This window comes from Euleptes europaea, chromosome 4 (assembly GCF_029931775.1).
Source record: "Euleptes europaea isolate rEulEur1 chromosome 4, rEulEur1.hap1, whole genome shotgun sequence".
Classification (NCBI taxonomy): domain Eukaryota; kingdom Metazoa; phylum Chordata; class Lepidosauria; order Squamata; family Sphaerodactylidae; genus Euleptes; species Euleptes europaea.
Window position 1 is genome coordinate 5,125,870 of NC_079315.1, and position 27,976 is coordinate 5,153,845.

Below are 27,976 nucleotides of genomic sequence, written 5' to 3' on the forward strand. Positions count from 1 at the left end.
CCCCCACACATACTACGTTTCCCAAACTTGAATCTAGATCAGGGGTGTCAAACTCCATTGTTACGAGGGCTGGATATGAGATAAATGTTGCTTGGTTGGGCCGGGCCATGCCTCGCCAGCCCAGATCGAGAGCGGAGGGGTTGATCGGCTGCCTTGCCTCTCAAGGGGCTGGATCCGGGGTCCCCGGGCCTTATGTTTAACACCCCTGATCTAGATGGCAGCTGCAACCCAAGTTAAGCGATTCTGCCTGTCAAAGCCACAAATACTGGGTGCGTTTCGTCCTCTTGCACAGAGGCGCGGGCCCATGACTGGACATCCAGCACTCTGGTTCTCAAAGGCAGGTTTCTCTGGTAGGAGCACAGGTGCCCGCCAAGTGGTTTTAGAAATTGGATGGGGCTAGGTGGGGCTTTTGCCCTACAAGTCTTCAGACTGGCTGTGTGGATTTTTTAAAAAGTTGCTTTGGCAGCAGCTGCCACACCACAGTACCTGGACTAGGTAAGCTGAGGTAGCTATTTTCTGGCTGGCTCCTCCTCCTGCAGAAGCCATTTTGCATCTGCCCCCCCCCCCCCCTTAAGCGGTAGAGAAAGTCGGAATATAAAAACCAACTCTTCTTCACTCTAGCAGAAAAAGAGATAACGGAGCTCATCTGGGGTGTTTCAAAGCAAATGGAGTAACCACGCATACAGGGCTCTTGCTTCACACAAATATATGTAGATAATGCAGTATATACACAATGATTCCTTGATATAAAATAACACCTTGTTTATAAAGCGACATTTAATTGCCACTTGGCCCCTTTCCCCACCCCACAAAAAAACAGTAGTATACAAAATATAAAATATATTTTTTTAAATATTTATAAACAGTTGCAAAGGGGAAAAAAAATAGAGAACTGTATGAAAATAGCCTTCCCCTTCCTCCACAATGGATTAATGGGCTTTCAGCCCATAGCTGTTGAGAGGGTACGAATACGCCCGGCCCAATACTATCCGGTCCCGCAGGAGTTTAAATAAGACGTAATAGTTGCAGAAGAGAATCAGGGCCATGGAGAGCGTGTGGTTCCACTTCTCCGAGCGCAGGAGGGAGTAGAGCTGGTAGCAAACCACGCTGCCCTCGATGAGGATGAGGAGGTTCAGGAGCCGTAACGGGCGGTGGAAGAGGAACTGCAGGGAGGGAAAGGAAAAGGGGGCTTTCAATTCAGCGGAGGAGGCAGCTCTTCCGCGAGGACGGCGATGGCGGAAGCCACAACGCAAGTGCCCCTCGGTCCAAAAACGATGGGCTGGATCCCACCTCAGCCCTATTAGTCTGCTGAGCAAAATTTCATGGAATCACAGAATGAGAATTGGAAGGGACCACCGGGGTCATCTAGTCCAACCCCCTGCACAATGCAGGAAATTCACAACTACCTCCCCCCCACCCCCCAGTGACCCCTACTCCATGCCCAGAAGATGGCCAAGGTGCCCTCCCTCTCATGAATTCCCCCAGTGACACCCATCTCAATGCCCAGAAGATGGCCAAGGTACCCTCCCTCTCATGATCTGCCTCAGGTCATAGAATCAGCATTGCTGACAGATGGCCATCTAGCCTCTGCTTCAAAGGAGAGCTCACCACCTCCCGAGGAAGCCTGTGCTGCTGCGGAACAGCTCTAACGGTTAGAAAGGTTTTCCTAATGTCTAGATGGAAACTCTTTTAATTTCAACCTGTTGGTTCTGGTCCGACCTTCTGGGGCAACAGAAAACAACTCGGCACCCTCCTCTATATGACAGCCCTTTAAGTACTTGAAGATGGTTCTCATATCCCCTGTGTCTTCTCCTCTCCAGGCTGGATACACACAGCTCCTTCAGCCTTTCCTCATAGGACTTGGTCTCCAGACCCCTCCCCATCTTTGTTGCCCTCCTCTGGACACGTTCCAGCTTGTCTACATCTTTCTTAAACTGCGGTGACCAAAACTGAACACAATACTCTAGGTGAGGTCTAACCAGAGCAGAGTAAATTTCGGTGCTTATTAATTAAAATATTTATGCCCTGGCCTTCCTTTTGGCTCAAGCGTGACCCAGTGAAGCCATGTTGAACTCCTGGGGGTCCCCCATCCATGGGCGGTACTTACATAGAAGCGGGCGTGGGAGACATCTGAAGGCACTGCGACGTTATAAGGCCCGACCGCTTTGTACAGACATCGGCTGTGCCGCACCAACACTCCCTGGGGCCAGATTGTGCTCTCTGACCAGCTGTGGAGGAAAGGAAAAAAGAGTTTTGTTCAGACCGGCCCTGCTCTCCGTGTTCCCGCCTTCAGAAGGAAGGCAGTCAGCAACCGGAGGCAGGGTTTTTTCAGTAGTGGAACCCCATGCCTGGCATGTTCACAACTTTCTTTTAAGCATCAGGCCAAAATGGGTTTTTATTTTGTTTTGTTTGCCCAGGCTTTTAACAAAGGGGCTGATCTTGTAAAGTCATTCCGCAGTGTGCTTTTAAGACAGAAAAACGGTTCAATGAGTTTGAAGCTGAGAAGTGATTTCTTTTTCAATGCTCTGGCCGGGGTTTAATTTGCCATTTTTAAATGTTACGCTTTATTTATGTTATTTTGTAAGCTGCCTCAGGCCGGTTCCCCGGGAGAAGCCATTCGGCATCATATTGCTGAGGTGACACGGTTGGAGGCACAAAGCATAAGGAAGAAGAGTTGGGTTTTATATGCTGACTTTCTCTACCACTTAAGGAAAAATCAAACCGGCTTACAATCGCCTTCCCTCCCCTTCCCCACAACAGATACCCTGTGAGGTAGATGGGGCTGAGAGAGCTGTGGCTAGCCCAAGGTCACCCAGTTGGCTTCATCTGTAGGAGTGGGGAAACAAATCCAGTTCACCAGATTAGCCTCCGCCGCTCATGTGGAGGAGTGGGGAATCAAACCTGGTTCTCCAGATCAGAGTCCACCGCTCTTAACCACTACACCACATTGTACAATGCATCTTGGTCAAATGAACATGTGAAGCTGGCCATCAAAGTCAGTATTGTCTACTCAGACCGGCAGCGGCTCTCCAGGGTCTCAGGCAGGGGTCTCTCACATCACCTCCTTGCCTAGTCCCTTTAACTGGAGATGCTGGGGACTGAACCTGGGACCTTCTGCATGTCAAGCGGATGCTCTACCACTGCGCCACTGCCCCTCCCTGGTATGCACTGTATACGTCTCCCCACCGCCGCCCAAACCCCGACAAAGAGTCTTCTGGGCTTACACTCACATGTGTTGGGGGGCGTTACTGTACGAGCCGTGCTCCAGCTTCTGCCACTTGCCCAGGTGGGCGGACGATCTGTGCAGTAGGTCGCAGTACTTGGGAGGGAGCAGCTGGGTGGTGAGCATGACGAAGGCGTTGATCCACACCATGATCAGGTGCTCGCAGGACCAGCGCATGTCGTAGTACTGGGTGCTCTGCAAGAAACCGGGGGGGGGGGGGGCTTAGCGGCGGAAGCTCAGGAGCAGAACGGAGCGCGCCCCAAAGCCAGATCCCGATGGAGCCACCTGTGTGGACTGCAAGGACCGTCAGACATGGGGCCCGAGAGCCACACGAACATATGAAGCTGCCTTATGCTGAATCAGGCCCTTGGCCGCCCAGATGGCAAAACAGGTAGCCCAATTTTGTGCAATAGCATATAATGTTCAACCCCTGATGTTGGACAATTGCAATTTGGATACATCATAGTTCAGTCAATTTTAGTCTATTATAAATTATTTGGAAATTTTAATTAGGAATGTTTTTTGGTTGAACTGCTGAAATTTTTTATCTTTTGTATAAAATGACACATGTTTTTACTGGCTTATGCTATATTAATTAATCTGGAATCTGGACCCTTGGTCCATCAGAGTCAGTATTGTCTGCTCAGACCGGCAGCGGCTCTCCAGGGTCTCAGGCGGGGGTCTTTCCCATCACCTACTTGCCTGGTCCCTTTAGCTGGAGATGCCAGGGGTTGAACCTGGGACCTTCTGCATGCCTCTCCCCTGGGCAAGGGGTGATGTGCTGCAGGGAAAGTCTGCACATCTTCCTTCGGCATATAACCCACGAGCCGCTGAGCTTTTTGGAAGAGGTGTGTACCTAGGGATACCGGCATAGAAGGCCCGAGGAAGAGCCTGTCGCCCACCGAAAGATGAGAAGAGACTGGACTGGATGTGCAACCCCCAGATCGCTACATCTAGACCAGGGGTGTCAAACGTAAGGCCCATGGGCTGGACCCAGTCCCTTAAGAGCTCTCATCCGGACTGCGAGCCAGCTAAGGCAACCCCCCACCCACCCCGTCCTGATCTGGTCTGGCAAGGCATGGCCCGTCCTGACCAAGTGACATTTATGTCCGATCTGGCCCTCATAACAATTGAATTCGCACCCCTGATCAAGACCCTCAGTCAAAAACAGTTCAGAAAGAGACTTCAGAATGGATCCTGATCATTGCGGAGTTTAGATTTTAATTTCCCAGCCGTCCTCATTCTCTTAACGAATCAATTCGCAGCTCTGGTGCTGAAAGCACCCCCCCTCCCCCAAGTCTCTGGCAAGCCGGGATCTGACCTTGGTCCCAAAGAGAGACAGAGTTCAGAGAATGGGGACAGCTGGGAAACTAAAATCTGAACTCCACATTGGGCAAGGGGGCCGGGCGAGTCGATGAGGTGGAAAATAGGTGTGGTTTAAGGTTGGGGGAACCACGGGGGCACCACGCCTATGGCAATACCCATCCACCAGCCAGATGTAGCCTTGCTCCGCCATCCAGGCTGCCAAAAGGGGAGGCAGAAAAAAAAGGAATTATCCAGAACATCCAGCATGCTGACAATCCACAGGCCAAATTTAGGAGGTGGCAATAAGAACATGAGAAAGGCCCTGCTGGATCAGACCAAGACCCATCAAGTCCAGCAGTCTGTTCACATGGTGGCCAACCAGGTGCCTCTAGGAAGCCCACAAGCAAGACGGCTGCAGCAGCATTTATCCTGCCTGCGTTCCACGGCACCTAATACAATAGGCATGCTCCTCTGATCCCAGAGAGAACAGGTATACATCATGACTAGTATCCATTTTTACTAGTAGCCATGAATACCCCTCTCCTCCATGAACAATGGCGGTGAAGGAGTCAGGGAAGAAGAAATAGAGTTGGTTTTGATATGCCGACTTTCTCTGCCACTTAAGGAATAATCAACCCGACTTACAATCACTTTCCCTTCCCCTCTCCACAACAGACACCCTGTGAGGTAGGTGGGGCTGAGAGAGCTCTAAGAGAGCTGTGACTAGCCCAAGGTCACCCAGCAGGCTTCATCAACCAAAAGAAGAGGAGGAGGAGGAGAAGGAGGAAGAAGAGTTGGTTTTGATATGCCGACTTTCTCTACCACTTAAGGGAGAATCAAACCCGGCTTACAATCACCTTCCCCACAACAGACACCCTGTGAGGTAGGTGGGGCAGAAAGAGTTGAAACTAGCCCAAGGTCACCCAGCTGGCTTCATGTGTAGGAGCAGGGAATCGAACCCGGTTCTCCAGATCAGAGTCCGCTGCTCCGAACTCCCGCTCTTAACCACTACACCACACTACCTTCACAAAGCACAGTGGCAGGAAGGCCACGTAGTAGGCACTGAAGAGGGAGTTGAAGAGGACCTCCTTGATCCGGCGGTTGAAGTCGGCTTTCAGGCACTCCACTTCGTTGCGGATGAGGTCAGGGGACAGGGGGCAGCTGTGGGTGGGGATTGGTGTCGGGTGGTTGAACTGTTCTTTCAGGGACTCCCGCAAGAGGGAGAGAAAGTCTCTGGGCTTGACGAAGCCGCCGACCCCCACGTCCACCAGCTGATCCTGCACCAAGTAGTCGCAGTCCGGGGGCAGGGGCTGCGTCCGGCTCTCCTGGTGGAAGCAGCACAGTGGGACGTAGACGCCGAACCTGCGAGGGAGGGAGGGAGGCCGAATGTGAGACCCGCGTCCCCGCCTGCGAGCTGGGAGAAAGGCCTCTGAAGAAAGCTCTCTCGCCGCCCACCAGGTCTCTTTACACTCAAGCTGTTCATAGAATCATAGCGTTTTTGTTAAAAGACACCGATTGGTTTGTTTCTTAGAGGACTCCCCTGTATGCTCTGGCGGCAAAGAAAGTAAGGTTCAATAGGCTTTCTAAGAGAGCTGATCCTTTGAGTTGATTTTAATGGTTGCTAGTTTCCATGGGAAGAGCCCTGTGGCGCAGAGTGGTAAGCTGCAGTACTGCAGTCCAAAGCTCTGCTCAACGACCTGAGTTCGATCCCATTGGAAGTCGGTTTCAGGTAGCCGGCTCAAGGTTGACTCCGCCTTCCATCCTTCCGAGGTCGGTAAAATGAGAACCTGGCTTGCTGGAGGTAAAGGGAAGACGACTGGGGAAGGCAGTGGCAAACCACCCTGTAAACACAGCCTGCCTAGTAAACGTCGGGATGCAACGTCACCCCATGGGTCAGGAATGACCCGCTGCTTGCACAGGGGACTACCTTTACCTTTAGGTCCCATGGGCCGATTGGGACACCACTGCAATTTTTAGTTACTATTTCTCTGTATACATCTATTTAGCATAGTTTTATTATGCACATTTATTATCAATCCAGCATTTCATTAACCTCGTATTTCCTTTTATTGCGTATCTGTGGTATCCTTGACGTGTTTGTAGTGGCCCGTGGCTAAATGCAAAAAACCCCTATTAATTCATTCACTCTTTGCCCTGGTTTAAACTGTTTAATAGGAAACCATGAAAAAGCCCCCATCTATCCAACATTTCTGCATTTAAGCTCAGGGCTGCTTTTACGTCAATAAGATTTCAGACCGGGCCAACAGCCATGTTAGCCGGATGCTGGGCCCAGTTCCCAATAGCCTCTCGCTTATGTATTTGCGGATCCTCGGAACACGAGGAACCCCCCCATCACGTATTGTATTGTTCTTTGTACCATGAACCCAGATCTAAATTTCTTGTCTATCCAAGATTAGCTGCTTTAGTGACCAGGAGATGAGTTCTTTTCTCCTGTCCGACACTGACTCTGCTGTTACTTACAATATGTCTCTTTTTGCCCCAACGGCCAGGAAAATTCGAGCCAGTGTTGCAGTTAAACCGGACAACATTTGTATTTGATTTAAATTTATTTTTGCACTTGTTTTTAACTGTCTCTTGTTGATTCTGATTCTACTTGTTTGTAATGGCCTTTGGCGATGTACAATAAATCTGTACCTAGCAACCATTCACTACTTTGTTGCTCAACAGGACTCCACTCTGCTACCGCTGGCTTCCCCCGGGGCTCTTAGGTCTTTCCTTTCCCCTGATATGGACAGCACGAGAGGGAACTGGTACTTACGGGTAGCCGAGGAAGAGGAGGTTGAGGACCGAGTGGCTGCGGAAGAGGTTGACCAGAGTCCAGCAGAGCACCCAGCCGCAGAGGGTGAGCAGCACCAGGCGCGCCAGGATTAGCGCCGCGCAGTGGATCACGGACGTCGCACCCACCTGCGAGGCCTGTGGGGTCAAACCCACCGGAGAAGTGAGCGGGAGTCTAGCAGCACCTTAAAAGACCGACCCGGACTCTTGCTCTTTTCCACTGCTGCAAACAGACTAACGCAGCTACCCGTTGTGAGCCACCGCCAGAGAACGGTCAGCCCCGTGGCCTTTCCTCCTGGAAGGACCTGCCAGCTTCCACCGAGAAACAGCTCGGCTGCACAATCTCCACGCGGAAGAAGGAGAAGGCAGCAGAAGAGAAGAGTTGGTTTTATATGCTGATTTTCTCTACCACTTAAGGAAGAATCAAACTGGCTTACAATCACCTTTCCTTCCCCTCCCCACAACAGACACCTTGTGAAGTAGGTGAGGCTGAGAGAGCTGCGACTAGCTCAAGGTCACCCAGCTGGTTTCATCTGGAGGAGTGGGGAAAACCAACCCGGTTCACCAGATTAGAGTCCGCCGCTTGTGTGGAGTAGGGGAATCAAACCCAGTTCTCCAGATCAGAGTCCACCGCTCCAAACTACCACTCTTAACCCCTACACCACGCTGGCACCGGGCTGCTCTCAAATGGGAGGCAAAGCCAGGCTCCTGTTGCTGTCGTTACGTTTCGTTCTGAAGGGGCAAGCTGAATTCACGAGTTCAATGCCGCCTCCAATAAATAGCAAAATTGGCCTTCCCCCTCCCCCCAGCAGCAATGTCATGCTCCACCTGAGCCAGAGTGTGAGGGTCACGCATCACCAGCATGACATGATATATCACCATGGGTAGCCGTGTTTGTCTGTAGCAGTAGAAAAGAGCAAGAGTCTGGTAGCACCTTAAAGACTAACAAAATCTCTGGCAGGGTCTGAGCTTTCGTGAGCCACAGCTCACATCTTCAGATACAGCTAGAATAAGAACATAAGAAAAGCCCTGCTAGATCAGACCAAGGCCCATCAAGTCCAGCAGTCGGTTCACACAGGGGCCAACCAGGTGCCTCTAGGAAGCCCACATGCAAGACGACTGCAGCAGCACCATCCTGCCTGTGTTCCACAGCACCTAAGATAATAGGCATGCTCCTCTGATCCTGGAGAGAACAGGTATGCATCATGACTAGTATCCATTTTAACTAGTAGCCATGAATACCCCTTTCCTCGATGAATATGTCCACTCCCCTCTTAAAGCCTTCCAAGTTAAACAGTGGAACAGGCTTCCTCGGGAGGTGGTAAGCGCTCCTTCCCTGGAGGTTTTTAAGAGGTTAGATGGCCATCTGTCAGCAATGCTGATTCTGTGACCTTAGGCAGATGATGAGAGGGAGGGCATCTTGGCCATCTTCTGGTCACCAGGTGTGGGGGGAGGTAGTAGTGAATTTCCTGCATTGTGCAGGGGGTTGGACTTGATGGCCCTGGTGGTCCCTTCCAACTCTATGATTCTAAGTTGGCAGCCAAGTTGGCAAACCACATCCTGGGGCAAGGAGTTCCACAATTTAACTATGTGTTGTGTGAAAAAATGCTTTCTTTTATCTGTTTTGAATCTCTCACCCTCCAGCTTCAGCAGATGACTCGAGTTCTAGTATTATGGGAGAGTGAGAAAAACATCTCCCTGTCCACTCTCTCCAAACCATGCATAATTTTATAGACCTCTATCATGTCTCCCTTCAGCCGCCTTCTTTCCAAGCTAAAGAGCCCTAAGTGTTTTAACTGCTCCTCATAGGAATGTGAGTCCATCTATCTTTAAGTAGAGAAGAGTGGATTCACACACCCAATGGCAATAGCATGTAAATGTCAATACCAGGTAAATGACACTAGCAGGTGTGATTGGATCAGGTGTGATATGCAAAGGGGTGGTAGGCGTGGAGAAATCAGCATTGGTAATGAGACAGGAATCCCAGGTCCCTATTCAATCGGACCTAAGATTCCTGTCTTATTACCAATCCCAGCGCTCACCCAAATTTTCTTAATTTTCTGTCGGATTTTAAGTTCTCAAAACAAAAAAAACAAAACCCTCCCTCCACAAAATTTCCCATTTCCCCCCCCTACGGCCTGAACATCTCTAGTAGGAATGGTCATTCTCTAAAGCTGTAGATTTTCTCACATAAAACATTTCATGCTAAGTATTTTGAGCAAGTAAAATCTGGTCTTAAAAGCACTTTGTTCATTCCGAAGAGAGAAAATATATGATTTTTTTTAAAGCGTGCCTGAATTTTTTTTCTCCAGTGTTTTCATCAGACAAACCGAAAAGAATATTTCAGGAAACACTTTAGCCCCGATAGTTTTTTTTTTTTGATCGGGTGTGATAAGCAGAGGGGTAAGAGAGGTGGAGCAATCAGCACTGGTAATGAGACAGGAATCCCAGGTCCCTATTCAGTCCAGGAGAATGCATGGCCCTGAGCTTCGTTATTAGTTGTAATTCAGTAGTTTCTCTTTCTAATCTCCCTTTGCAATCCCGTGACAAGACACGGACATGCACTGAAAGGATTACCTCAGAGATGAGGGCCCAGACCAGCCTCCGCGCCAGCATCACTGTGATAAATGCTGCCAGGTGGTAATCGATGAGGTGAAAGTTCTGCAGGAGGAAAGAAGAAGAGGGGTTTTTTCATCAGGGGAAGACAGGAGCTGTCGAACAGACGCAAAGAAGCGCCTATGGGGCAGAACAAGGAGACACCAAAGTATTCCCACGTCTGCCAGGGAGGTAGGGAAGAGAAGTAGACACAGTAAACACATGGAAATGTTGGGCTCCATGGCGTTGAAACCCCTCCCCTCCTCAAACCATGCCCTCCTCGGCTCTGCCCCCAAAACCTCCTGCCGGTGGTGAAGAGTTACCTGGGCCACCCTAGTTTGGTGGACTCTGATCTGGAGAACCGGGTTTGATTCCCCACTCCTCCACATGAAGCCTACTGGGTGACCTAGGGCTAGTCGCAGCTCTCTTAGAGCTCTCTCAGCTCCACCTACCTCACAGGGTGTCTGTTGTGGGGATGGGAAGGAGATTGTAAGCCAGTTCAATTCTCCCTGAAGTGATAGAGAAAGTCAGCATATAAAAACCAACTCTTCTTCCTTCCACTTCTTGCTGAATATCCCTTTTCTGAAAAAAGGAACAGGTGCACCTCTCCATGATATAGTCCTGGATCCAAAACAGACACCCGCAAATAAAATATGTACAGAGAGTTTTATTGTTTGTGTGTGTTTCAGCATACTGTTGCTTTAAAATTTCTTTGGGTAGACCTTTCAAGATAAGCATCCTATGTGAATTTTAAATATTGAAATAACCATATCCGCCATCTTGGAAAATGGCGGTGACAGGAAAACGTCCTGAAATGTGAATGTCTAAGAAATTTTTACAGCAACAGCATTCTGAAACACACACAAACAATAAAATTCTCTACATATTTTGTGTGTGTGTGTGTGTGCAGGCGGTCTATTGTTGATTCAGGACTAATGGCTCTGTATCTCATCCAATAAAAGTGCACAGTCATTTGTACCAACTTGTTCCAGGGGAACGGGACCATACTCTTACTCTGTCCCTTCTTACTTGCAAAACCTTTGTAGAGGGACAAACGAGTAGAGAAGGGCTGGGTCGAACATTTGTACAGGGTCAAAGTGCATTATGCTTAGAGTTATGCGTAAGCAAGAATTCAAGGGAGTTGGTTTTTATATCCCACTTTTCTCTACCTTGAAGGAGACTCAAACTGGCTGACAATTGCCTTCCTCTCCCCACCACAGGCACTTTGTGAGGTAGGTGGGGCTGAGAGAGTTCAGAGAGAACCGTGACTAGCCCAAGGTCACCCAGCTGGCTTCATGTGGAGGAGTGAGGAATTGAACCCGGTTCTCCCAATTAGAATCCACCGCTCATGTGGAAGAGTGGGGAATCAAACTCAGTTCTCCAGATTAGAGTCCACTGCTCATGTGGAAGAGTGGGGAATCAAACTCGGTTCTCCAGATTAAAGTCCACCGCTCATGTGGAGGTGTGGGCAATCAAACCCAGTTCTCCAGATTAGAGTCCACCACTCCTGTGGGAATCAAACCTGGTTGTCCAGATTAGAGTCCGCCGCTCATGTAGATGAGTGGGGAATCGAACCTAGCTCTCCAGATTAGAGTCCACTGCTCTTAATCACTACACCACGCTGGTGTATGAGTGCAGACTTCAGCCGAGGAAACCTTTGTTTTCTATTCAAGGCTACAAAGCAGGCTTTTTATCACGGTCGCAAAGGTAAGCTTGAAGACAGGAGGACAATTCCTGAGGTTGTCTGAAAAGAACTTGCGAGAAGGCAAGAGAGCCCCCCTCGAAAAGGAATCTCACCAGCGAAGTGCAGGAGGCGGGGTGGTTGTATGGGTACCACCACACTGTCTTGTAGATATTGATGTACTGAATAAAAAGGGCCACCAGCAGGTAGACGAAGAAGAGGAACTCGAAGAGCAGGTTTCCGTCCACAGGCAGTTCGGGGATTCGGCAATGCCGCACGGGCTCGGGGGTGATCAAGGCAGTGATGGGAGGGGCGGACAGGCTGATCGCACTACCATTCCTGGAAACGGAGAAAGAGGGGTTACGTTGGGGGGGCGGTGCCAAAGGGCTTTTGGCGCTGTCATCATCACCGTCCGTCACATCATTACGCTTCCAAACTACGCCAATGGCTTTATTGGCGGGGCGCTGCTCTCGAATGCTGAAGGATCCACGGGTCTGTATTTGTGGATCCTCAACTCATGACCATCCTATTTTGCCCAGCGTATGCAGGCCCCAGGGCTAAATTTCTGGCAGCGATATTATCCGGTATCAATTCGCACTCGGATGCAGAGAAAATTATATTTCTGTTATCTGATATCGATGCATATGCATCATACAGAGTCTCTTTGCTTGCTCTTGCAGCAAAGAAAATAAGAACTAACGTGGTGTCAGAAGGAGCAGCTATTTGTCTTTTAAACTGAAATGCTTTCGTATATCCCATTATCTATTTAGTATTTTATTTGCTAATCTATGATATTTGTATTTTATTTGTTTTAGCAAATTGTGATGGCCAATGGCTATATACAATACATTTTTCGTTTGTTCCTATTATCATTCAACACATCACATTTACACAGGGCCTTTACAATGCTTCAACTGCGTCAAGCATATTATCTCAAGTGGTCTTCACAATAACCCTGTAAGGTAGGCTGGCTGCACATCCAGAGAGTATGCTAAGGCGCCACCCCAGCAGACCTGTGGCAGAGGCGAGATCTGAAACCAGAGGCTTCTGAATTCACAGCTAAGCCACTAAACTCTGCAAGGCAGAAAAAGGAAGCAAGCATGAGCCTGCATCTTACCGCAGGCGAGAAGGCAAACAAAGTATTCAAAAGTGCTACAAAGATCACCTAAGAAGAAAGTTTTAAGAGGGGGTGGAGTGGGGGGGAACTTTCTTCCTAGCAGAACTCCAGGCAGAATGCGACATAAATAAAGCAATTATAAAAACGCAATAAAAAAACAACAGAAATAAAACCATTATTAAAAAAGACATAAAAGGTCATAATGTAAAAAAAAAAAACCCCTCTCTCATTAGGGCTGCTAATAAATAAAAACTATATCAGTCAAATGCAGCCCTAAATAAAACTGTCTTCAACTGCCTCCTAAAAATCGACAGTGAGGGGGCCAGGCACACCTCAATCGTGGGGCTGCCACCAAAAAGGCCCTCCCTCGTGTGCCCACCAAACAAGGCTCTCTGATTGATGGGACAGCCAGGAGGGCCTCTCCCTGCACTCTTAATTCCCGGGCAGGAACATTTTTGGGAAACATAATCCTTCAGGTACTCCAGTCCCAAGCCATGTAGGGCTTTGTCAAGATAATGAAATACAAATTATTCAGAGACATAGCCAGACAAGATCATGCCTCAGCTTCTGAGAGCAAACATCAGTCCAAAGGTTCATTTACGCAGTGGCCAGCCAGATGCTCTAGGAAGGCCTACAAGCAGGGAGTAGAGAACACAGCGGCCAACCAGGGGCCTCTAGGAAGCCCACAAACAAGACGGCTGCAGCAGCATTTATCCTGCCTGTGTTCTGCAGCACCTAATAAATTCGGCATGCTCCTCTGATCCTGGAGAGAATAGGTGTGCATCGTAAGAACATAAGATTAGCCCTGCTGGGTCAGACCAAGGCCCATCAAGTCCAGCAGTCTGTTTACACAGCGGCCAATCAGGTGCTTCTAGGAAGCCCACAAACAAGATGACTGCAGCAGCACCATCCTGCCTGTGTTCCACAGCACCTAATATATTTGGCATGCTCCTCTGATCCTGGAGAGAATAGGTGTGCATCACAAGAACATAAGATTAGCCCTGCTGGGTAAGGCCAAGGCCCATCAAGTCCAGCAGTCTGTTTACACAGCGGCCAACTAGGTGCCTCTAGGAAGCCCACAAACAAGATGACTGCAGCAGCATTGTCCTCCCTGTGTTCCACAGCACCTAATAGGAATGTTCCTCTTGTACTGGAGATAATAGGTATGCATCATGACTAGCATCCATTTTTACTAGTAGCCATGAATAGCCCTCTCCTCCATGAACGTGTCCACTTCCCTCTTAAAGCCTTCCAAGCTGGCAGCCATCACCACATCCTGGGGCAGGGAGTTCCACAGTTGAACTATGCGCTGTGTGACGAAATGCTTTCTTTCAACAGTTTTGAGCACAAAGCCCACCCTTATTGTTACTCCCCAACAGGTCTTCAGGGGGTTAATGCCTCTGAACATGGAAGCTCCCTTTAGACATCGTGGCTAATGGCCACCGGCAGTCCCATGTCGTCACAGATCCGTCTCATGCCCTTTTAAAGCCAACCAAAATTAGCAGCTATCCCTGCATCCAGCAGCAGTGAATTTCACAAGTCAACAACGCAGTGAAGAAGCACCTCCTTTCGCCTCTGCAGAATCTCCCGGCCATTCTCCCGTTCAGGGGCCCCGGGGGCTGCACCTATTCACAACTGACCCATGAATCCGGGGACTTGGCTTCCCGGATTCCCGCCTGCAAACGTGAGCTCTTTCCTTCACCTGTTCCTCAGACCAGTGCCGTTGCCGCAGTTCCCACCAACCAATGTCTGGAGAGACGGTAAAGCGGATCGGCTTAGCTGTTGCCGGCTGGGTCCCCTCCTTCCACCGGGCATGTCCAGGAACCGGCCCACCTCTTCTGCCTCTGGCGGGCTTTGCCCAGAGACTTAGACAAGGACCCCAAAGACTTCCCAGCTCTGGAAGAGAAAAAGAGGTGGGGGGAATGGTCATTTAAAAGAATTACGCCTGGGGCATCCGCTACCCAAAGCAAAGGATTAAGACTAACCCCCCACCACCACTTCCACGCGCTCTCCAAGACAGGTAGTTGAAGGAACTGCGTATGTTTAGCCTGAAGAGGAGAAGACTGTGAGGGGACATGAGAACCATCTTCAAGGACCTGAAGGGCTGTCATAGAGAGGAGGGTGCCGAGTTGCTTTCTGTTGCCCCAGAAGGTCGGACCAGAACCAACAGGTAGAAATTAAATCAAAAGAGTTTCCGTCTAGACATTAGGAAGAACTTTCCAACAGTTAGAGCGGTTCATCAGGCTTCCTCGGGAGGTGGTGAGCTCTCCTTCCCTGGAGGTTTTGAAGCAGAGGCCAGATGGCCATCTGTCAGTAATGCTGATTCTATGACCTTAGGCAGATCATGAGAGGGAGGGCATCTTGGCCATCTTCTGGACGTGGAGTAGGGGTCACTGGGGGTGTGGGGGAAAAGGTAGTTCAGAATTTCCTGCATTGTGCAGGGGGTTGGACTAAATGACCCTGGTGGTCCCTTCCAACTCTACGATTCTAGGATAGAGCGAGGGAACTGCCATGCTGCCAGGCACGCATACCCCCGGGTTACTGCAAGATTAAAATCTTCCTCACTGATCAGCACTCCATGTTCCAGGGCATCATCACCCATTCATGGCAGGAACATGGCAATTTCCCACACCTACAGAGGTCATTCATTGGATCAGATTAACCACTTTGCGGTGAAAGGCTTGTTCGGTTTGCATGGCAAAGCATGCCTTACAGGCCTGGATTCTTACAGTAGTTATAACAATAATAATAATAATAATATAATTTATTGCAGTCATAGACCAGTAAATATAATATTTCATTGCTATGCTACAAATCCAAAATCTCAAACCTTACATTTAAAAAACGTAACAGGATAAAAAACAGATAAAATACTATTCGTAGTATAAAACTTGGAGCAGAGTTTCTATACTTATTAAATTTCCTTAACCTTTCCATCAGCCATAGTTAAGTTAAAGCCCACAGTCGCATAAACTGACGCTCAGCTGTATCACTGAAAAAGTAGGAGCGCGCCCTGAGTTTTTATTTTTTTTAAATATAAACGCTAAACGTGTGAGGAATTAAGCCTAAACCCGAACTACAATCTGCGCAAATGCAGTCTAGCATGAGCCAACACTACAGTCCATTTAGATTTTTAAAAAGTCATTTTTGTTGCAGGCAATCGGGAAGGAAGGAACAACAGGTAAGGAACCACTTAATTCTTTTTGTAGAGAGCCAGAGTGGTGAAGAGCGGCGGACTCTAATCTGGAGGACCGGGTCCGATTCCCCACTCCTCCACATGAGCGACGGGCTCTAATCTGGCAACCAGGTTTGATTCCCCACTCATCCACATGAGCAATGGAGAACTGGGCTAAATTCCCCACTCCTCCACATGAGCAGCGGACTCTAATCTGGAGAACCGGGTTTGATTCCCCACTCGTCGACATGAAGCCTGCTGGGTGTCCTTGGGCCAGTCGCGGTTCTCTCCGAACTCTCTCAGCCCACACGGAGGCAGGCAACGGCAAACCATCTCCTGGAAAACCCTACAGAGTTGCGATATATTGGCTGCAACATGAAGGCACTTTACACACATGCACACACACAATTCTTTTTCGATCTGTCCTTCCTCACTCTTCATTGAGCAACATTTCCTACGGTGTATACGTGCATGCACATGGGGCATGTGCATGAATTCAGAACAGATAAATATCAGGCAGAGAAGGATTACCATCACTCTCCTGCTACTTCTAATGAAGAAGAAGGGTTGGTTTTTATACCCCGCCTTTCCCTACCTGTAAGGAGTCTCAAAGTGACTTACAATTGCCTTCCCTCCCAACAACAGACACATTGTGAGGTAGGTGGGGCTGAGAGTTTGGAGAGAACTGTGACTCGCCCGGGGTCACCCAGCAGGCTTCATGTGGAGGAGAGGGGAATCGAACTTGGTTCTCCAGATCAGAGTCCACCACACAGGGACTGGAGAAGCAGTTTTTCCCCACCTAAATGAGCCAAGTAACCATTACGTATATTTGAGCATAACTCTGTGGTCTGGGCCCAACAGGAGATAATATTAAAGCACAACCGATCATTTGATATAAGAATTGTCTCCTTTGCGAAGTCCTGAAAGCTTTTCATTAAAGCGCGAAACCCCCTCAGCCTTCTGGAGAGCCTGCATGGTGTCGTGGTTACGAGCGGTGGGTTCTGATCTGGAGAACCGGGTTCGATTCCCCACTCCTCCACATGAGCGGCGGAGGCTATTCTGGTGAACAGGATTTGTTCCCCCTGTCCTCCACACAAAGCCAGCTGGGGTGACCTTGGGCTAGTCACACTCTCTCAGCCCCACCTACCTCACAGGGTGTCTGTTGAGGGGAGGGGAAGGCGATTGTAAACCGGTTTGATTCTTCCTTAAGTGGTAGAGGAAGTCGGCATTTAAAAACCAACTCTTCTTCTAGTTATTCCAGCGTTTCCCCAGAACTCGGAAAGCTTGACGGGGCCACTGTCTTGGACCACGATAACCCTTGGCTTGGTGCTCTAAATCCACAAATTTCCCAGCAATCTATACTAGTTGCAGATCTGATTCGAGTGCTCCTTTGAGTGTAACATTTCTGGCCACAAGGCATGTTTACAGAAGTGTTTGGAACCTGCATGTTTCAACTTGCCAATACGCACGTAGCAGACGTAGAAAGAGAAGACGCTGTATACGCCCGGTGGCCTGGGTGTGCAAGCTAAGACTGCAACAGACAAACACACTTTCTACTAAAAAAAAAAAATCACTTTCACATAAAACGCTGAACAGAAAACCCAAGCGAGTGTGTGTCATGGGCAGGAAGGCATACATCAGATTAATGAAGATAACCACCCTGCCCTTCAAGGAACCCCCACATCAGAAGAGGGGCTGTGGCTCAGCAGTAGAGCCTCTGCTTTGCATACAGAAGGTCCCAGGTTCAATCCACGGCATCTCCAGTTAAAGGGACCAGGCAAGCAGGTGATGGGAAAGACCTCTGCTGGAGACCCTGGAGAGCTGCTGCTGGTCCGAGTAGAAAATACTGACTTTGATGGACCAAGGGGTCTGACTCAGTATAAGGCAGTGTCATGTGTTCATGTGTATCATAAGCAAACAAAAATAAAGAAAGCCCAGGTACATTATATATGCAACTGCAACACTTGCTATGCGAAAAGGTGTGGTCACACAGGAATCTGGTTCTTAAAGCAGAAACACTTCCAACAAGGAAAAGATGTTTCTCGTAGATATATCCCAGAGTTAAGCTTACCAAAGCAGGGACCCTGAAGAGGGATACACTGTATTTTTGGCAGAGGAAAAGAGTTACTTATACTCTGAATTGCTGAATTACATTTAATAGCGAAGCTCAGGACAATGCATTCTCCTGGATTGAACAGAGATCTGGGATTCCTGTCTCATTACCAATGCTGATTTCTCCACACCTACTATCCCTCTGCATACCACACCTAATCCAATCACGCCTGCTAATGTCTTTTACTTGTGTTTGACATTTACATTGCAATTGTGTGTCTGAATTCCCTCTTCTCTACTTAAGGATAGATGGACTCACATTCTAGCTGTTATCTGAAGAAGTGAGCTGCGGCTCACGAAAGCTCCTACCCTGCCAGAAATTTTGTTAAGCCCTTCAGGTGCTACTGGACTCTTGCTCTTTCCTCACACTCAGCCAGTACATACAACTAGCTTATCATATGGTAGTACTTTTCACCATAAGTGTTTCTGGTTGTCCATGCTACTATCCCTGCAATGCATTACCCTCAACAATGACTGGGATCTTTCCCAGGCAATAAGGCTTTCCCACATATCCCATGAGGTTCAATTAGTAAATCGTAATCTGCCATTTTTAACGTCGAGGGGGAAAGTATTCCCTTATGTTGCACACCATAAAGGAGCTTGACTGGGGTTGTGGGCTGGCCTGCGATAAAGCAGGAACGTTAGCCGATTGAGGTGTACAGGTAGAACAATCTTTGATGTGTGTTAAGTGCCGTCAAGTAGCTTCTGACTCATGGTGACCCTATGAATCCATGGCCTCCAAAATGTCCTGTCTTTGACAGCCTTGCTCAGATCTTGCACTTTGAGGGCCGTGGCTTCCTTTATTGAGTCAATCAATCTCTTGTTGAGTCTCCCTCTTTTCCTAGTATCAATGTCTTTTCTAGTGACTCTTGCCTTCTCATAATGTGACCAAAATACGATAGCCTCAGTTTAGTCATTTTAGCTTCTAGGGTCAGTTCAGGCTTGATTTGATCTATAACCCACTGATCCGTAACACTCTCCTCAACAATCTTTGACGCGGAAGAGTTAAAACTTTTTTTTGTCTTGGGTTACAAGAAGAGACATGTAATCCAAAGTATGTAATCCAAGTCACATATTTTTATTTCATCAGAACTGACAGTATGGAAGGTGACTAAAGAAACAGTTTCTCCAGGTATGTTACCAAACCGCCTTGTATAAAGAGGAAGAGAAGGCAAATGTTAAGCAGAAAATAAGGGAGACATTTATTCCTCAGTTTTAAGAACTTTTTTCTTTAGACTTTCCTTAGTAGTATATACAGGTTGCTTAGTAGTATATACAGGTTGAGTAGCCTTGATTCGGACTTCTTGGGACCAGAAGTGCTCCGTATTTCCAATCTTTCCGTACATTGGGATATTTTGGAATTTTTGGATATGTGTGTGTGTTAAGTGCCACCAAGTCGTTTCCGACTCATGGCGACCCTATGAATCAATGTCCTCCAAAGTGTCCTATCCTTAGCCTTGCTCAGATCAAACTGAAGGCCATGGCTTCCTTTATAGAATCAATCCATCTCTTGTTGGGTCTTCCTCTTTTCCTGCTGCCTTCAACTTTTCCTAGCATGATGGTCTTTTCCAGTGACTCTTCCCTTCTCATAATATGCCCAAAGTACAACAGCCTCAGTTTAGCCATTTTAGCTTCTAGGGTCAGTTCAGGCTTGATTTGATCTAAAATCCAGATTTGTTTTTTTGGCGGTCCAGGGTATCCGTAACACTCTCCTTCAACACCACATTTCAAAGGAATCTACTTTCTTCCTATCAGCTTTCTTCATTGTCCAGCTCTCACACCCATACATAGTAATAGGATATACATACATAGATATATTTTTGGATATACATAATCTTGGGGATGTGACCCAAATTCATTTTTTAATATACTTTATATATATGGCCTGAAAGTAATTTTAAACAATATTTTTAAATTATTTTGTGTACACTGAACCATCCAAAAGCAAAGGTGTCACTATCTCCCCAGAATACCTGTAACAGCGGTTAAACAAGAGCAACCACCACCAACCAACAAACTAACAACTTCAGGCTTTCAGTCTCCACCTACGATGCAGGGTACGCTGTATTTTATTTTTTTAGGTGAGAGGAAACACTGAAAGCAGGTAGCGCGGATCCGCCTGCATGCCGGCTCAAAAGGTGCGGCTTTTGGATCAGTCCGGATACGGGATGTCCACATAAGGGATACTCTACCTGTAAAAACACTTAGATCAACGTTGATCAGCCTAGATTTCTGCCAGTTATTTCCATACGAGGAATTGCTTCTCGCAACGTTCGACAAAAAAGAAGTCAAAATCCAATCCCAAACGACCTGACAAAATAGGAAGACAGACTGGGGCTCGGCTCAGATTATCACGATTCGGGAAAGTGAGACGTCACAGTTGGTACTAAACTGAAAATGGAGAAGGACAGGGTTGGCTATCTGACCAGTCCAAATATTTCCAGAGCAATCCTAAGCAAAATGGCAGCCCTCTAACCCCACTGACTTTAATGATCTTAGAAGGGTGCAACTCTGCTTAGGATTGCCGTGGCTCAGTGGCAGAGCCTCTGCTTGGCCTGCAGAAGGCCCCAGGTTCAATCCCCCACATCTCCAGTTAAAGGGACTAGGCAAGTAGGTGATGTGAAAGACCTCTCTGCCTGAGACCCTGGAGAACCGCTGCCGGTCTGAGTAGACAATACTGACTTGGATGGACCAGGGGATTGATTCAGTATAAAGGCAGCTTCATGTGTTCATTGCACTGCCGTTTTTCAAGAACAAAAATATACTTTGATCATAGACTGGTTAAATACTTAGGCTACTTACAAAAACTAACCACAGTTAACAATTACAGACTGCTGAATTACAACTAATAACGAAGCTCAAGGCAATGCATCCCCCTGAACTGAATAGAGATCTGGGATTCCTGTCTCATTACCAATGCTGATTTCTCCACGCCTATTACCCCTCTGCATATCACACCTCATCCAATCATGCCTGCTAATGCCATTTACTTGCTTTTGACATTTACATTGCCGTTGTGTGTCTATAATTCACTCTTCTCTACTTAAGGATGGATGTTTAGCTGTTATCTGAAGAAGTGAGCTGTGACTCATGAAAGCTCAGATCCTGCCAGAAATTCTGTTAGGCTTTAAGGTGCTGCCGGACTCTTGCTCTTTTCCACTAGTTACAATTAAAGAAACGTACACAAAGCAAAGAAACACCAACTACTTAAAAACCCCCTAAAAGTCAGCCTCACAAAATAGGGAGTAGGCCAATCCTTCCTGTTCGGACATGCTTATAGCTACAGCAGGTGGCCATGCAAAGCTTGCTAGATCTGCCTCGAATGCTGCAGGGGTAATGAAGGGTGGGAAGCAGCCCATTCCTGCCTTGCTAAAAGTTTTGTGTGTGTGTGTGTGTGTTAAGTGCCGTCAAGTCGCTTCCGACCCTATGAATCAACGTCCTCCAAAACGTCCTACCTTTGACAGGCTTGCTCAGGTCTTGCAAACTGAGGGCTGAGGCTTCCTTTATTGAGTCCATCCATCTCTTATTGGGTCTTCCTCTTTTCCTGCTGCCCTCACCTTCTCCTAGCATGACTGTCTTTACTAGTGACTCTTGTCTTCTCATCATGTGACCAAAGTACGACAGCCTCAGTTTAGTCTTTACAGCTTCTAGGGTCAGTTCTGACTCAATAAAGGAAGCCACAGCCCCCAATTTGCAAGTTCTGATCAAGCCTGTCAAAGATAGGACATTTTTGAGGACAATGATTCACCATGAGTTGGAAGTGACTTGACGGCACTTAACACACACAGGGTCAGTTCAGCCTTTATTTGATCTATAACCCATTTTCCTGCTGCCCTCAACCTTTCCTAGCATGATTGTCTTTTCCAGTGACTCTTCTCATAATGTGTCCAAAGTACGACAGCCTCAGTTTAGCCATTTAAGCGTCTAGGGTCAGTTCAGGCTTGATTTGATCTCTAACCCACTGGTTTGTTTTTTTGGTGGTCCATGGTATCCGTAACACTCTCCTCCAACACCACATCCCCTCCCCACAACAGACACCATATGAGGTAGGTGTGGCTGAGAGAGCTGTGCCTAGCCCAAGGTCACCCAGCTGGCTTCATGCATAGGAGCGGGGAAACCAACCTGGTTCACCAGATTAGCCTCCGCCGCTCATGTGGAGGAGTGGGGGAATCGAACCCGGTTCTCCAGATCAGAGTCCACCGCTCCAAACCACTGCTCCTAACCACACCACACCACCCTGGCTCACTGCTGACAACCCTGCTCTAACCACTACACTACACTAGTATGAAATCTAGTCCAGGATCCTAACGGGGTTTATTCAGAAGCCCCAAAGATTTCAAATTATCTTTAGGATCATGCCCAAAGGCATTCCTTCTGTGCAAAGCTAGGCTTGCTCAGGGCTGGAGATTGCACGGCCCAGCTGCTCTCCAATAACCACTGGTACAGCCAGCTGCTGCCCCTGAAGTCACCGCTAGCTCTGGAAGAGCACCACAGACTGGCAGATCCCAGGCAGGAACGCCACCATGGAACCCACCGGGCAGAGCCGTGCCGTGTTGCACAAAATCCGAGCCATGCCAAGCGGGACAAAGGGATTTGACCCCAGTGCTCATGGGCCCACGGGGACTCTCGCCACGGGACAAAGAGCTGCGTGGGATCATTTATTCCTAACTAACGTTTACTAGGAACGAAGCGGGCGGACTTGGATCCTTTACAGACATCAAGGGAACCCAGATTCAAACTCCAAAGAAGAGCTGAGGGAGACGGCTGCTCTGGTGATCCTAGAAGGCTTTAAATTAAGTCGCACACATGCACATTCAGAGAACAAGAGCCTTAAGGTACAAGAAAAAAGGAAGAAAAATGACTGAAACCAAGCCAATTCTGAATGTAGGTTACAGCAGGTTGTATTAGGAAGCAGGACGGCTTCTTTCGGAGTCCACCGCTCCAAACCACAGCTCTTAACCACTACACCATGCTGGTGTAGTGTAAATTTAAAAAAAATGGTATAATAATTCTGAGAATAATTCTCAATGAAATTAAATCCCATTTCTCATGAAGGCAAATCTACGTATACATAAGACTATTTCAGTTTGGTATTCACAGGTTGCTTTGTAAGTTAACAGTCATCACAAAATAGCTGACACAATTTCCTCTGACAGCGGGGAAAGGCCTCTCGCTGAAATCACGTTAATTAAATATAAACCGCAAAACATAAAGAAGAGTTTCACGCCTGCTTTACGCTAAGTCTACCATCTCAGGACAGTATTACTGGGAAGTGCGTCCCATTAAAATGGATAGCACTTACTCCCAAGTAATAATGCCGATTACTGTGGTAGTAAATAGGGGCTATTTATCAATGGTTTGAAATGAACCGGGGACAGCTTCTCCCTTCAAAGGTTAGGGGCAGGAAGGGCTAGATTCGAATCCGGGAGCATCTGGCGGATGCTAATCTGGTGAACCGGGTTGGTTTCCCCACCCCTACACATGAAGCCAGCTGGGTGACCTTGGGCTAGTCACAGTTCTCTTCGAGCTCTCTCAGCCCCACCTACCTCACAGGGTGTCTGCTGTGGGAAGAGGAAGGGTAAGCCGGTTTGATTCTTCCTTAAGCGGTAGAGAAAATCTGCATATAAAACCCAACTCTTCTTCTTCAAGAGACCAACAAGGCTTTTTGCGGGTTATGAGCTTTTGAGAGCCAAATCTTGTTATCTGACAAAGGGAGCGCTGACTCTCGGAAGCTCCTACCCCGAAAATTTTGTTGGTTTCTACTGTGCTACTGGACTGGAATCTAGCAACCCTAAAAAGAACCCCCCATTCCCGGTCTGATCCAGCCTCTATTCTGCTCCGCTCCTTCCCAGCTCTCTCTGCCTAAGTGGGCGTTGCCTGGCAAAAACTCATATTGAAGTAAACATCATTAGTCTTTCAGGTGCCCTTCTGTCGTGTGTCTCGAAAGACACAAAAACCTTCCGTTGTGGGTCGAACGACAAGCACCAAACAAGGGAGGATTCAGAGGCCGCCCACACATAGAATAGAATCATAGAGTTGGAAGGGACCACCAGGGTCATCAAGTCCAACCCCCTGCACAATGCAGGAAATTCACAGCTACCTCCCCCCCACACCCCCAGTGACTCCTACTCCATGCCCAGAAGATGGCCAAGGTGCCCTCCCTCTCATGAGCTGCCTAATGTCAGAGAATCAGTATTGCTGACAGATGGCCGTCTAGCCTCTGTTTAAATCCTCCAGGGAAGGAGAGCTCACCACCACCTCCCGAGGAAGCCTGTTCCACTGAGGAACTGCTGTTAGAAAATTCTTCTTAATGTCTAGACAGAAACCGACGAGGTTCCCTCACACTGAATCAGACCATTCGGGGTCCACTGAGGTCAGCCCTCTACTCAGAGTAGCAGCAGCAGCTCTCCAGGGTCTCAGGAAGAGGTCTTTGACATCACCTACTTGCCTGGTCCTTTTAACTGGAGATGCTGAGGATTGAACCTAGGACCTTCTTGCATGCCAAGCAGATGCTCTACCACTGAGCCACAGCCCCTCACCCCCAAAACCATTTCAAATGCATAGGCAGATTCTACCTTCAACACACATGAAGCTGCCTTCTACTGAATCAGACGCTTGATCCATCAAAGTCAGTATTGGGGGTTACCGCACTTGTATTCCCAGCGATGTATTAAGAGTTTGAAAACGTTATTAAAAATACTGTTCCCACTTTCTATGTATTCCCAGCAATGTATTAAGAGTTTGAAACTGTTATAAAAAATACTGTTCGCACTTTGTTTGGCCCCTTTAGCTGTGAAGACGTCTTCCAACCATTTATAAGCCGTGGTATCCAAAAACCCTTTTAAAGCAATGTTTTTTATAACATTTCCAAACTCTTGATACATCGCTGGGAATACAAAGTACGGTAACCCCCATGTCTGCTCAGATTGGCAGCGGCTCTCCAGGGTCTCAGGCAGGGGTCTTTCCCATCACCTGCTGCCTGGTCCTTTTAACTGGAGATGCTGAGGATTGAACCTGGGACCTTCTTGCATGCCAAGCAGATGCTCTGCCACTGAGCCACAGCCCCCAACCAACACTAGGCATGCAGATCTAACTCACTGCCTGTAACTCTTGTAGGTCCAGCAGGATACCCGAAAGACTAATGACATTTACTTTGATATGAGATTCTGCCGGGCAAAGCCCACTTGGGCAGAGAGAGATGGGAAGCAGCGGAATAGTGGCTGATCAAATTGGGGGGGGGCTTCTTTTTAGGGTTGCTGGATTCCAGTCCAGTAGTACCGCATAAACCAACAACATATTTGGGGTATGAGCTTCTGAGAGTCTATGCTCCCTTCGTCAGATAACAAGATCTGGCTCGCAAATGAACTGGGAGATGTTGTCCACAGCTCATTTCAAACAGTTGATAAATAGCACCTATGTAATACTGTAGCTATCGGCATTATAGTTTGGAAGGAAGTGCTGTTTTAACGGAGTGCGCTTTCCAGTAATACTGTTTTTAGATGGCAGACTTAGTGTGAAGCACATGTGAAACTCTTCTTTATATTTGGCAGCTTATGTTTATATTTGGTGGTTTATCCCAGTCCAGTCGCACCCCAGAAACCAACCAAATTTTCGGGCTATGAGCTTCTGAGAGTCGATGCTCCCTTCGTCAGATAACAAGATTTGGCTCTCAAAAGCTCATAACCTGCAAAAAACCTTGTTGCTCTCTTGAGATGCTCTTGCATTTGAATCCAGGTCTTCCGCCGCAGGGCTGCCCTTTGCAGCTATCTTTTCAGGGCTGCTGTCTGACCACCCCGTGTGTCTTGACACCCAGAGTTCAGCACCAGGAAGGGGGGGGGGCTAGGCCACTGACTTGGTGTGGGAAGCGTAGCCTGGGCCGCTGCAGCCATGCGGCTGGCCAGCCTGCTTGGCACCACCAGAACACCCCCCCGGGTCACCCCATCTGGCCGGGCCCCCGCTCCAGGACCCCCACCCCAGTCCTGGGTGGAGGCCGGCCCCTCTCTCCAGCTGGGGTTTCCAAGCATTGCAATGCAAATCGGCCATGGAAGGCAAAGCCCTGCTGCAGCTCTGGGCCTTGCATCCAGAAAGGAGCAGACAAAGAAGAAGGGGGGACTTCTGCTTGGGGGGTTCGCTCCCTGGAGAAGTGGGGAGGGGGAGCAGCAGGGCTGAAGGTCCAGAAGGGGGTGGGGGGGGGGAAGAAATGAACTGGGGGCAATTTCTCCCTTCAGAGGGCAGGGGCTCTCTGGGGTCTCAGGCAGAGGTCTTTCTCATCACTTGGGGTCTCACGCAGAGGTCCTTTTACCTGGAGATGCCAGGGACTGAACTTGGGACTTTCTCCAGTGTGGGGGCCAGTCCCTCTCTCACCCCCCATTTCTCCAGCTGGGGTTTCCAAATGCAAAGGGTTTCCCTTTTCAATGCAAAGGAGCCACGGAAGGCAAAGCCCTGCTGCAGCTTCCGGCACGGCATCGCTCTACAAGAAAGCGGCAGAGAAAGAAGTGTGTGTGTGTGGGGGGGCTTTATCTCTCCCACCCCACGCTGGGGTTTCCAAGAATTGCAATGCAAAGCTGCAGACCCCGGCCTTGCATCTCTCTACCAGAAAGGAGCAGAGAAACAAATGAGGAGGCTTCTGCCTGGGAGGGGGGCTCTCTCTCCCCCCCTCTCCAGCTGGGGTTTCCAAGCATTGCAATACCAAGGGGCCACAGTAGGCAAAGCCCTGCTGCTGCAGCAGCACCTCCCAGCCCTGCATCTCTCTACCAAAAAGGGGCAGAGAAAGAAGTGGGGGACTTCTGTGGGGGAGGGCTTTCTCCCACCCCCATGCTGGGGTTTCTAAGCATTGCAATGCAAAGCTGCAGCCCCCCGCCCAGCATCTCTCTACCAGAAAGGAGCAGAGAAAGAAGGGGGGGACTTCTGCCTGGGGGAGCTTTATCCCCTCCCCATGCTGGGGCTTCCAAGCATTGCAATGGAAAGGGGCCACAGAAAGCAAAGCCCTGCTGCTGCTGTAGCTCCCAGCGCTGTATCTCTCTACCAGAAAGGGACAGAGAAAGAAGGGGGGGGAGCTTCTGCCTGGGGGGGGGGCTTTCAAGCATTGCAATGCAAAGGGGCCACGGAGGGAAAAGCCCTGCATCTCTCTACCAGAAGGGGGGGGGACTTCTGCCTGGGAGGGCTTTATCCCGCTCCACGCTGGGGCTTCCAAACATTGCAATGCAAAGGGGCCATGGAAGGAAAAGCCCTGCAGCTGCTGCAGCTTCTGGCCCTGCATCTCTCTACCAGAAAGGGGCAGAGAAAGAAGTAGGGAACTTCTGTGTGGGGGGGGTGGTTTCCCCCACCCTGGGGTTTGCAAGCATTGCAATGCAAAGGGGCCACGGAAGGCAAAGACCTGCATCTCTCTACCAGAAGAGGGGGACTTCTGCCTGGGGGGGGGCTTTATCCCGCTCCACGCTGGGGCTTCCAAGCATTGCAATGCAAAGGGGCCACGGATGAAAAAGACCTGCAGCTCTTGGCCTTGCATCTCTCCACTAGAAAGGGGCAGAGAAAAAACTGTGTGTGTGTGTGGCTTCTGCCGGGGGGGGGCTTTCTCCCTGCAGAAGGGGGGGGAGCAGCTGGACCGTAGGTCCAGAGGGGGACGTGGGGGGGGGCGGCGGAGAGAAGGCGCGGGGCGAGGGGCGGCGGTCGGACTCACCTCCTGCCCCTCGGCAGCACCATCGGCCTGCCCGCTGCCGGGGCCCTCCAGGCTTGGGGTGGGTGGGGGGGTGGGTAGGTGGGCGTGAGGGAGGGGAGGGGGCGCGGCCCTCCCGACACGCTCCGCCGTCGCTTCTGCCGCTGCCCAGAAGAGACGTGGCAGAGAGGGGGGGGAGTGATGCGCTCATCACTGCGCGACGGGGCGCGGGGGGCGGGGCCGGGGGAGGAGGCGGCGGCAGAGGCCCCGCCCTGGAAGGGGAGGAGGAGGAGAGAGAGAGAGAGAGTGTGTGTGAC

The 27,976-nt window shown here is 49.1% G+C and overlaps 1 protein-coding gene across 1 annotated transcript; it reads right to left on the reverse strand.

The window, feature by feature from the left end:
- Window positions 1–929: 929 nt before the first annotated feature.
- Window positions 930–27,703, reverse strand: TMEM39A (transmembrane protein 39A). Its single transcript, XM_056848113.1, has 9 exons — window positions 27,684–27,703; window positions 14,420–14,613; window positions 11,717–11,939; window positions 9,902–9,985; window positions 7,308–7,462; window positions 5,551–5,890; window positions 3,231–3,418; window positions 2,108–2,228; window positions 930–1,163 (listed from the first exon to the last, which is right to left on the reverse strand). Exons 2-9 carry the CDS (start codon window positions 14,530–14,532, stop codon window positions 930–932), a joined length of 1,458 nt encoding a protein of 485 aa, XP_056704091.1. The 5' UTR covers window positions 14,533–14,613; window positions 27,684–27,703.
- Window positions 27,704–27,976: the final 273 nt, after the last annotated feature.